At 51.0% G+C, this 12,170-nt stretch overlaps 1 protein-coding gene across 2 annotated transcripts in view; it reads left to right on the top strand.

Moving 5' to 3' along the window:
- Positions 1-11,112: 11,112 nt before the first annotated feature.
- Positions 11,113-12,170, top strand: part of LOC123052659 (protein VASCULAR ASSOCIATED DEATH 1, chloroplastic) — a 28,177-nt gene continuing 27,119 nt past the window's right edge. Inside the window, exons 1-2 of one of the 2 annotated variants that reach the window (XM_044475963.1) lie at positions 11,113-11,446; positions 11,546-11,608. In XM_044475963.1, coding sequence (XP_044331898.1) covers positions 11,255-11,446; positions 11,546-11,608 — 255 coding nt within the window. In that variant the 5' untranslated portion in view covers positions 11,113-11,254. The remainder of the gene's footprint in view (positions 11,447-11,545; positions 11,609-12,170) is intronic. The other variant, XM_044475964.1, reaches the window with a different exon arrangement.

The following is a 12,170-nucleotide window of genomic DNA, read 5'->3' as shown; positions in this document are numbered from 1 at the left end:
AAAAAGAGCTTCGGCTGATACCACGACGCCGGGATACCCATAACTACTCCCGCGTAGATGGTTAGTGCGTATAGACCAAATGGACAGACTCAGATCAAATACCAAGATCTCATTAAGCATGTTAAGTATCTGTGAACGCCGACCAGGGCCAGGCCCACCTCTCTCCTAGGTGGTCTCAACCTGCCCTGTCGCTCCGCCACAAAGTAACAGTCGGGGGCCGTCAGGAACCCAGGCCCACCTCTACCGGGGTGGAGCCACCTGTCCTTTCAGCCCCCTCATCAGAATCACTTGCGGGTACTCCTCGAGCCGACCCGACTTTAGTCACCACATGTGTCATGTATATAATGTATATAGTATATACCCGTGATCACCTCCCGAAGTGATCACGGCCCAGTAGTATAGCATGGCAGACGGACAAGAGTGTAGGGCCACTGATGGAACACTAGCATCCTATACTAAGCAGTAGGATAGCAGATAAGGGTAACAACTGTAGCAACAATGACAGGCTATGCATCAGGATAGGATTAACGGAAAGCAGTAACATGCTACACTACTCTAATGCAAGCAGTATAGAGAAGAATAGGCGATATCTGGTGATCAAGGGGGGGGGCTTGCCTGGTTGCTCAGACAAGGAGGGGTCGTCGGTGACGTAGTCGACCACAGGGGCATCAGCATCGTCACGGGGTCTACCGAAGAGAAGAGGGGGGAGAAACAGTAAATACATAGCAAGCAAGTGCATAATAGGACAACAGGCAGAGCTAGACGTGTTCTAACGCGGTATGAGGTGATACCGGTGAAGGGGGGAAACATCCGGGAAAGTATCCCTGGTGTTTCACGTTTTCGGACAGATGAACCGGAGGTGAAATGTTGCAGGTTCACTATGCTAGGGACGCGTGGCGGACGAACGGACTGCGTATTCGGATTCGTCTCATCGTTCTGAGCAACTTTCATGTAGAAAGTATTTTCATCCGAGTTACAGATTATTTTATATGATTTTCTAAAGATTTAATCATTTTCTGAATTTTAATTAATTATTTAATTCAACATTATCCAAAACAGTGTTGCGATGACATCAGCATGACATCATGCTGACGTCAGCAGTCATCTGACACGTGGGTCCCACATGTCATAGACAGATTAGGGTAATTAGGGTTAACTAATTAATTAAATTAGATTAATCTAAACAGGGTTAATTAACTAATTAATTGATTATTTTTATTTTTATTTTTATTTTATTTATTATTTTTAAATTCTTTTTATATATAAACGTTCTGTGGGCTGGGCCCCACATGTCATTGGCCCTAGGGGCCTTGGCGGGTTTGATCGCTAGCGGGCGTGGGCACCAGCCCACCCGATAGGGCGCTGCGGCCAGTGGTGAAGGGGGCCGGCGCGAGGCCCAGCGCGGCGACCGTGGCCGGAGCGAGGCGGCGCGGCAAGGCCAGCCGGAGCGCAGGGAGGCGCGGCGGCGTGCGCGCGGAGTAGGACGCGCCCGGGGCGGCGATGCGCGCGGGGCGAGGCACAGGTCGCGGGCGGGCAGGGGCGACCACGGTGAGGCAAGGCGAAGGGAAGACGCGGGGACAGGTGGCTAGCGGCGGGGTCCGAACTCGGCGGAGGTCGATCCGCAATAGCACGCACGGTGGAGGCAAGGCGAAGGGGAGGCTCACATTGCAACGTGTAGGGGGGCCCAGGGGAGCCGGAGGGACCCTGCCGGCGAGGTCCGGCGGCTGGACGGGCTGGCTGGCGCGAGGGCGAAGTAGAGGTGCGGGTTGAGGGAGCCGCGGGGACGGAGCCGACGAGGAAGGCGCGAGAGGAAGGGAGCTGCGAGGAGGAGGCCGGGGAGGCGGCCCTCGGCGCCGGCGGGCGGCGGCCGTCCTCGGGCGCGGGCGCGCCGAGAGGAGGGGAACGAACAGGGGCGCCCCTCTCCCTGGCAAGATGCGTGTGTGTGTGTGTCGTGTGTGGCTGCGCTGGGTGGAGGGGAACGAGGGGAGAGATGGGGATCGTGGGGGGGTGCGGGGCTAGGGTTCGGTTCGGTGGGGGGGTATGTGTAGGCCGGGGTGGGCCGGCCTGGCTGGGAGATGGCCCAGTTGGGCCGGAGTCTGTTCTCTTTTCTGTTTTTACTCTCTTTTTTGTTTATTATTCTTTTACTGTTTTTATTTTATTTCCCAATATATTTACTTTTTTGTAAAATATGTAATTAACACCCAAATTGCATTACTAAATATACCTCTGCCACAATAACTTGGGCACCCAAACAAATTAGTTTAATATTTTATACATTATAAAAGGAATTTAATTATTGGTTTTAGCTACTGTTTTATTCATCTAATAGTATTTAAATATTTTATAAAGGTGTCATTTCTCCACCAATATATCCTATGAATTATTTGCCACAATAAGAACATTTTAGTTTTTATGTTTGAAAACATTTATTGTTTGCCTATATTTTAAATTTGAATTTGAATCGTCTTGAACTAACGCGAGTTTATCAACAGTAACCGGGGTGACATGGCATCGTTAACGTGGGATTACTGTAGCCTAATTATCCGGGCGTCACAATAGGGTCTAACTTGCAAATTATAAATCCAATTAAATCGAATCTTTTTGCAAAGTTAAAATTAGTGAATTATAGTTTCAACTTAGCTCACCATAATTTAGATTTGAACAGGTTAAAATTTGAATTTAAAAATAGTTCAACAAAGGCAAAATTCAAAATAAACTTCAAACCGTATTTAATGAGAGATAAGGAGTACCCCCTCATCTAGATGTGGGTTCGACTTCATCTTATTGGATAGGGAACCCTCCATCCCTCTGCTAGCAGGAGCCCATCAGCGACAAGCTCGATGCACGCTTGCTCCATCACCATGGACGACAACCAATCGCCCTTCTTCCAGTCAGGCAAAAGCACACTTGAGGAGGACGCATTCTTCTTGTTCTTCTTCTTCTTCTACTCGAGCTTGTTGTAAAGACATAGGAGGTGGCGAGAGATTGCGCATGGAGAAGATGGGCGCAACAGTGAGACCGCGGTGGAGATGAGGAATTGGGGAGAGAATGGCAGGATTTGATCCCTTTGTTTATTTATATATGGTAGAGGAGTAGAAACCAATGTGTGACCTCAGCCTCTCATTCACCAGATCAGCTCGACATGTGTCCAAGGTAATGGCATAAATTTTGGCAAGTGGAGTAATTGGGATGCAATAACTAAGGCGTTGTCTGGGCCCCTTCACCACACTGGTAACTATTCACACTAGTCAAAGGAGGTCAAGCGTGGGAACCAAGGAGCTTTCCTATGAAATTCTCCCGTCAATTCCTTTTGATCTCGCTCTGAATCTTTCGGCAACACGCACAATATATCCCCTGATCCATTTGAACGAGCCATTAAACGAATTAATTCCAGCCAGATGAAACAATATCGACTGGGAAAATCTTAAACCAAATTTTCCGCATAACTAGTGCAAAGAAAAGGGCGAGTGACCAATCACTCTTTGCAAATCAATTCTACAAGGTTATGAACCGATGATCCCTTCTTTCAGATTTTAAGATCACTCGGGAACATCTTGAATAAGGGGCAAAGTATCAAAACTGCAAGTTTGGATCTGAAGTGGATGAGGAATTGGTATTCCTATGGGATAATGGTTGGCATCTCTCTGAGAGAGTTAGTCCAAACACCATAACCAACACTTGAATTTTATGACACATCCTCACTCGAATCACTAGCTAGCCTCTCCTAAAAGATACTGAGTATCACTGAACATTTCCCAAAAACTTGTTCGTGATAATTAGGGCCATGAAAGTTCTTGCTCTCTAGAATCCACCAGGATCTTTCTCTGAGAAAACCCACGGCTCATTGAGATTTAACGATCACTTGGGATTCTGTTTTTCATGAATATTTAGCCGAGGTCCAATGAATTGCGTGATTCAACTTCCCAAGATCTTGATGGCCTCGAGGGCTAATGACGAGGTCATCTCCCACCAGGTAGACCCATGATGATCGGTTTTTGTCAGTTGAGATGGGTTACGGTTGAAGAGAATTTTGTCACTGCGCTCATAATTTTTTTCCGAGAGTACGCCAATAGCATACAGTATTTTTATAGAAGGAAGCAAAAAGTTTACAAGATTCCTACAATGATGCGAACATCGATGAGGTTATACCAACTCCAACTCCAACTAGATGATGCAACTACTCTCTCACAAATCTACTCAAACCTACCACACCCACTCCCGCAAGCTTCCAAGTTTTGATCTCATCTAGAATTTGTTGAGCTAGCCTAGTGGGAGAACTAACTTGCTCGACCCGGTTGAACACTCTTGCATTTCTTTGCTTCCAAAGCAACCATGCAGCAACAATGACAAAAGTGTCAAACCCTCGCTTGTATGGTTGTCGAAAGTTGCACCTTGTCTTCAACCACCACTCCTGGAAAGTATTAAGTGCGTATGGGATCTCCATATTTACCTGCATAACAAGAAAACATTGATGCCAAACTTCTCTCGCGTAGACGTGTTGTGCCAAGATATGATCCACATTACCCTCTTCTTGCAGGCACGTATAGCATGCCAAAGGCGCATCCTGTAACCCATGTCGAGCTCTGCGATCTGATGTCCATATGCGATATTGCACAGTCAGCCATGCAAAGATCTTGCACTTAAGGGTCGCCTAGCTTCGCCAAATGCATGAGGCCGTGCTTGATCTCACCAGTCCCTGGCATAGCCTCTCATACGTGGACCTGGTCGTGTATGCACCAGATGGCTCACATGGCCATCGGAAGGCGTCCTCGGTATTGACATCTCGTGAGGTGTTAGCAATGACATGTTGGAGGTGAATAAGTTGGATGTGAGCCATGAAAGATAGATCACCTTGGATGTCATGGGTCCATGCATTGTCTATCATAGCTTGCTGAATCGTTCTTCTATTTTTGATGCGCACATCAACTGATGCCACAATCATGGGTGCAATATCCGTAGCAGCGAAGCCTTGAATCCATCGATCAGTCATGAAAAGCACCTTGTCACCCTTCCTACTGTGATCTGGATGGTGTTGTCAAACACTGCTCGCGCCTCCTCATCAATATCATTAGTCAGTCCATGCCACGGCCGCTCAACGTCAGTTCGGCGTAGCCATTCCCAGCGGACTTGTAGAGCTAGTGCTTGCAGCTGCAGATTTTTGACGCCGAGACCTCCAAACTTGGTTAGTCTACATATGGTGCTCCATGCAACCAGGCATTGCCCTCCATTGGTTCTGTCTTTTCCGGCCCAGAAAAACGACCTCATCCAAGAATTGATTTCTTCAAACACCCAGAGGGGTGGGTTCAGTACGAGCAAATGGTGTATTGGTCTAGCTGCTATGACACTCTTGACAAGGATTAGTCCGCCTGGTCTCTGGATAAGGCCTCGCTGCCATGCTAGAATGAATTGCTTAACCTGGATAGCAGCAGCTGCCAATCAATCCTCGTGAGCTGGTTTGTGGCAAGCGGCAACCCGAGATACTTACAGGGAAATGTCCCAGATTGGCAATCCAGGAAGCTTATCACCCTTTCCTTGTCATCTTGATCTCCACGTATTAGTATGGCCGAAGTCTTCCTGTAGTTGATTTGTAATCCTGAGGCGATCCCAAAAATGTTGAGCACCTCTCTCACACAAGCCAGGTCAGAGGTAGATGGACAAATGAACAGGGCCACATCATCGGCAAAAATGGATAGCCTCTGTGCGGCTTTAATGCCCGAGAAGGATGAGAGCACCCCTTCGCTTGCTGCCTTTCCAATTACTACTATAAGAATGTCCATAGCTATGACGAAAAGTAGCGGCGAACTTGGAACTCCCTGCCTCAACCCTCGGCTGTGATAAAATCTCTTCCCAAGACATCAATTTACTATCACCTTAGTGCTCGCAGTCTGCAGCATAATTTCCAGCCATCAAATGAACCTTGGACCAAAGCCTTTGGCTCTTAGCACTTGGAAGAGGAATGGCCAGGAGAGTGTGTCGAATGCTTTCGAGATGTCCAATTTAAGAAACACACCTGGAGCTCTCCTAGCATGAATTCTCCTTGCGACATGCCTAACCATTATGAAGTTATCATGGAGCACTCTCCCCTTGATAAATGCTGATTGATTGGCATTAAGTAGGGCTTTCATCTGTTTCCTTATTCTGGTCGTGAGCATATTCATGAACAACTTTTCAAAACTGTGCGTCAAGCTGATGGGGCGGAAATCTCCCACCTCCTCGGCATCGCTTTTCTTCGGAATGAGCATAATGAAGGCTTGATTGAGCTTTACAAAGCCTGCTCCATCACATACGTAGAGCTTATGCACCGCTGCCATAATGTCGTGCTTGATGATAGGCCATGCTCTCTGATAGAACGCTCCAATGAAACCATCGGGACCCGGAGCTCTGTCGGGGTGCAGATCATTTATAGCATCAAGCACTTCCTGCTCCCTGAACATGGCGTCTAGTTCAGCTAGATCAATAGGTTGGACATCCAGGTATTCCAAGTCTATCGTGAAATCTCTGTCCTGATCTGTCCCAAGCAGGGTTTCAAACGCAACTATGAACACCTCTTCCTTCTGACTTTGTTCCGTATACACTGCATCTCCAACTCTGACGCGTGGTATGAATTTTTTTGCTTGCCTTCCATTAGTAAAAGCTTGGAACAGTTTTGTGTTTGCATCGCCCTCCCTAATCCATCCCATCCATGATCTCTGCCTCTCAATGGTCCGTTCAAGAGATGCCATACCCAACAGAGCAGGTTTGAGGGTGCGCCTAAGCCACAATTCCTGATCCGTGAGAATGCGACTCTCTTGCGCTTAGTCAAACCGAAAGATCACCATTGTTGCAACCGCCATGAGTATTTTGATGTTTCCTGTCTTTCTTTGACTCCATGCTTGCAACGCGGGCGTCGTGTTCCTATATAATGCATCAAGTCTCTTGAAGGGATCTACTATGCTATCTTCACAAACCCATGCCTCTCGCACAGCATCATCAAAGCCCTCCAACTTTGTCCAATATAGTTCAAACCGAAATCTCTTTTTAGGGCAAAACAGGGCTACGGTGTGAAGGACAGAAGGTGTAGCGGGGCGTGATCAGACACGCCAGAAGATAAAGCTTGGAGAAGACAATCCAGTTCGCCAGCTCCCAATCCACAAAGACTAGCACTCTATCGATCTTGGTCATGGTGGGCGAGTCCCTCTCATTTGACCAAGTGAATCTCCGCCCATGCATGTAAACTTCCTTGAGCTCATTGTTGTCCATGAAAGCCCTAAACTTCCCCATCATGCTTCGGTTTAGGTTAGCATTGTTTTTCTCAGACGCACACAAGATCATGTTAAAATCGCCCAAGACCATCCATGGCCCCGGACAGAGCTCTCTCACATGTTTAGCTGCTCCAAGAAGGCTGTTTTAAGCGCATCTCCTTGTGGTGCATATACAACCGTTGGCCACCATTGTTCTCCTGCTTTAGTGTGTATCATGCCTGTTATAAAGTTAGTGTCCAGCTGGAGCTGATCCACCATCCACCACATATGAGTCCCATGCATGTAGGATTCCTCCTCTAGTCTCAACAGCCGGCAAGTAAGCATAGCCATCAAAGGACGGCCCCAAGCATTGCATTACTGAGTAGCGATCAACTACATCAAGTTTAGTCTCCTGCAAACAAGCTATATTCGCCCTAACGGTGGTCACGAAACCTCTCACAACATCTCTTTTGGTTGGGTTGTTCAACCCTCTCACATTCCAGCATATGATTGATGGGCTTGGATCCATAGATGATCAAGCAGCCACCAACTCCATCTCACTCCGGGGCCTATTGTGCTCCCACAATCACCGAGTCCAGTGGGGCTAGAGCCCCTCCGATGGGCGTGGTTTTGCCAAACAGAGCTGCAATTACCCGGATGTGCTGCTCGCGTAGCGGTGAGTCAAACAGCCCCTTAAGCTCTTCCATAGCTCGATCATCAACTGCGAGATCCTCTGCAGCAAGTCCCAGCGTTCGGAGTAGCACATTTTCAGCAGGCGATGCTTTGGATGCTCCTATCCCCATGGTGCGCTTAGTGGCGCGTGTGGTGCGCCTAGGCGTGCATGGCTCAACAGTCGGGTGTAGGGACAAAGCCTGGATTTCCTTCAGAAGTGGGGGAGCCAGCTTCTTGACGATGCATGAGCAAAAAGCCTTGAGTTTAGCGAATGCAATCGCCTCTGGAGCTGTCATCCCTTGCTGAACCGAGTCTTGGACCTCCGAAAGGATCTCCCTTTCATACATGGCCAGCTCCGTGCATGGCCAGCTCTCAAGAGCGTTCGCCTCCAGGTGCATGTTGCCTATAGCCACGCGGGACGTGGTCACATCCAGGGTGCCATGCAGCGAGTTGCAGGCCAACACGTTCTCGCCCTCCATTGGCTGTGGCTACACTTCATTAAGAATTGGCAGCGCATTATCTCTTGTCTCCTTTGTCGGTGCACCAAGGATTTCCGCGCTGGGCCCATCTGCTGGCTTGGGAGCAGCACAACCCTCCTGGTCGCTTTCCTGACCGCCAGATGCTTGTCCCCTCTCTGCATTTTCACTCAGCTCCAGGCCATCCTGGGAAGCCATATCGATGTGCTTGTCGCCTTTGCTCCACATCCGCTGGTTTGGCTCCTAGACCCACATCAGGTTGCATGCTTGGCACTGGCTGCGGATGCTCAATCATTGGGAGCTGTGTTGGTTCCTCCACGCCCACTGGCGCTGGCTGCAGATGCTCAATCATTGGGCATGGTATTGGTTCTTCCACGACCGCTTCTCCCATGTGCATCATTGCTTCATCATTTGTCACTACTCCCAAAGTATCTGCCGTACCATCACGAGGGTTCTGGTCACCTGTAGGCTCAGTCTCACGTGCTGGCAAAGCATCTGTGGGTCCCTCAGGCGGACTCAGGTAGCTAGCTGGAGCAATCAAGTGATCCGCCTCTGCTTCGCTGATTGGCCGTCGTGCCTCAGTCCCCTCATTGCTGGGCCTCAAATTCAAAATCTGGAGCCCCACCGCGTCCAAAGCCACCCCAGCTTGCGTGGACAGCTGGTCAAAAGCTGATACCTTGACAGACAACCTATCTCTTATCGGTATGACGGCACCCCCCACTGTCACCATCGTCCTGGGCTCCATTGGCGGGAGGTGCCAGTTGTCGCCGGCAGCGGCCGGCGTGCACGGCGGCGCACCAGACGAGCCACCAACCCCTTGACCGCAAGAATCTCGCATTCCGAACCACCATGGAAGACGACGAGGAATGACATCAGGATCAGCACCACCACTGATTCTCCCATCTGATGGCACTCCACTTTGATCACTGCCCGACGAAACACCCAGGAAGAGCGGCTCATCCCAATCACTGTAATCCGCCACAGAGTCCAGATGGATTAGTACCTTGTATTGCAGCATTGGTGGTAGCATCAGAGGCACCACCAGTCCCGACTCTGGAATTGCCAGCCATCAAAGTGAGGGAATTGAATCCAGCTCCGCCGTCCATGCCGTGAGCTTGAACGCCGACAGATCCCGTCGCGAGCTGGACTCCGACGCCACCATATCCACCAGGCAAGAAGTGCCCAGTAGATCTTCACAACCTCGCGCTCCCAAGCATGCGGCGGAATACCCTCCAGCACGAGCTACACCTTGTAATTGAGCTGCGAATGAACTGCTTGCGCTTGTCAATTCCACTGCCTGAAGAAGAGGCGAACTCCCTGAAACTCATCGCAGAAACCACCAAGAAGTCTTCCGGCCTGAAGCAGTGCACCGACACCCACTCCGTCTCGGCGCCAGCCACTGCCCCCAGTGCTTGCAGGACAACTCCGGCCTGATGTCGTGCCGAGCCCCCCTCCAACGTACGCCACCATGGCGAACTGCAGCCTTCTCTCAAGGTCAGCCATGCTCCTGGTGCGACGGACGATACAGAGCTCATGCGAGCTTATATCTTCAGGCGCCGAACGCTCCAGGCGCGGGACACAGAGGCTTGGCCAGGCGGCTGGGGCATCAGCCATGGATGGAGGAGGGGGAGGCGGAGGCGGCGACGTCCTGGAAGGTCCACCGCCTAGAGCACGCGGAGGCGCCTCCCTACGCGCAACATTGGCCGCCGTCATCCTCCTGAGCTCTTCCTCCGGTGAGGGGCTCTGCGGCCTCTTGCAGTCCTTGGACTCATGGCCTGGCAGCTTGCAGCGAAAGCAGACCACTTGGTTGGTGCAATCCTTCTTGTAGTGCCCTTCCTCAAAGCACTTGTAGCATAATCCATCCATCTCCGGCGAAACCTGCAGGCAAGCCCGAGCCGCAGGCTGCCCACGATGAGGGCTCACGGTCGCGCTGGAAGCTTGGCGGCGCCTCCACAGCTCCTTCCTGGAAGGCCGAGGTTGCTCCCATGGCACCACCGCGGCCGGTGCGTCCGGCCCGAGCAGCGGATCTGTAGTGCCATGCGCACCCGAGGCCTCAGAGCTGGAGGAGATGCCAAGCCCCAAGATGATCGGCCGCTCCCCAAAGAGCCTGAAGGTGGAGGTGACGGGCAAGGGGCTGTTGGCCATAGCCTGGATCTGGGCGACCGGCTATGGAAGAGGGGACGCCGAGGTCGCAGCGACCGTCGGCGAGGGAAGGTGGACACCGGGGTCGGAGCGACCAGCGGCGGGAGAAGGGTGGACGCCGGGGTCGGAGTGACCAGCGGCGGTGGGAGGATGGACGCCGCCGCCGGAGTGGCGAGTGGCGGGAAGCGCTAGGCGCAGAGCGCTAGGCCGGGGAGACTTAAACTAGTGGGCTCATAATGAAAAGGACATATCCTCACTCAGATGGACTTCACTCATATCCCACGTTTTGTGAGATTAAGCATCATTTTCATCCCTCTTACAGATGTTATCCCACAACAAGTATGGCAAATTCTTATCGTCATAAAAAAACGTTCGATTTTCCATAATAAAAATTCCGGCGTCAGATTTACAACGTTACCGATAACATCCGTAATTTTTAACCGTTCTGGTTTGTTCCTTCTCTAATCGGTACTTTTCCTTGCCTAATAAAAAGAAAAAGAATACCCTTCCTCCCCGTCTCCTTCCCTTCACCGGCGGAGCCCACCACCGCTACCGCTAGTCGGCCAACCCGAAGAAGGCCGGAACACGTCACCGCCACCGTTCACTCCGCCCCCCACTTTCATTATTCAAACCCCCCTTCTTCTCTCTACTCCTTCTCCTCACTCACCTACCGTTCGCCTCCTCTCCTAGCCCCACCACCCGCCGCATCGCCGTCTCCTCTCCCCGGAGCACGGCGCCGCCCGCATGGCGTCCCCGACCGCTGCGGCCTCCCCGACCGTTGCGGCCTCCCCGACCCGTGCCCTCGCTGACACCACCGCGCCCTCGCCGGCCTCCCCGCCGCGCCGCCTCGCCTCGGCGCCGCCCGGCGTGGACGCGTCCGCGGTCTCCTCCCCGGTATCCGCCCACTCCGGGGACCTCTCCGCCTGCGATGTCTCGGTGGGTGGCCTGCTTCGGAATTGGAGCTTGTCGGACTTTTCCTGCTTTCTCCTCCTTTTTCTTCTCTCGTTTTTTATGCCGCGCGGTTTGATCGTGCAGAGCCCGTTCCTCGCTAGTAGGAGCGAGGAGTACAGGCTGATGTTCCGGCTCCCACCGGACGAGGTAATTCACATTTGGTGGCTTCCTCTGTTCGATCTAATTGTTGGCTTCTGATTGTGATGCGTTGTGCTAGGGGAATTTGTGTACCAAAGTGGTTGGACTGGGGTTGAGGGGATTTCATTCTATATGGAAGATTCCCCACGGATAAAACTAACAAATTCGTACTTTAATCTTCGCTCTGCTTACTTAAGGGCAACGTTTGTCGTGCCAATTTGGTTCCTTCTATAAAATGTGCATTATTGGTGATGGTTCAATTATTGATGAATTTGATATAGCTTGCCAAAATTGTGTCCCACTCGCTGTAGCTGGCGGATTTGCCGCGTTGGTATCGCAGCCATTTTTTATGTATGGATTCAATAGCCATTTCTGTATGTGGTGGATTCAGTAGTCAGTTTGTGGTTTCATGATCTTACGGTTGATAACTAATTGAGTGATTATTTTAATTTGTTTCACGTGATCGTACTGTTCGGGGAACCAAGGGCGTGTTTGGTTACATTGCCAATCCAGCCTGGCCCGGCGAGCCTGGCTCTAGTGAGCCGGTTTGAGGGGATGCAGGCCAAAAAAC

The sequence above is a fragment of the Triticum aestivum genome, chromosome 2D, assembly GCF_018294505.1.
Source record: "Triticum aestivum cultivar Chinese Spring chromosome 2D, IWGSC CS RefSeq v2.1, whole genome shotgun sequence".
Classification (NCBI taxonomy): domain Eukaryota; kingdom Viridiplantae; phylum Streptophyta; class Magnoliopsida; order Poales; family Poaceae; genus Triticum; species Triticum aestivum.
Note: the sequence above shows the minus strand (reverse complement) of the source record. Positions and strands in the feature narration are given on the sequence as shown.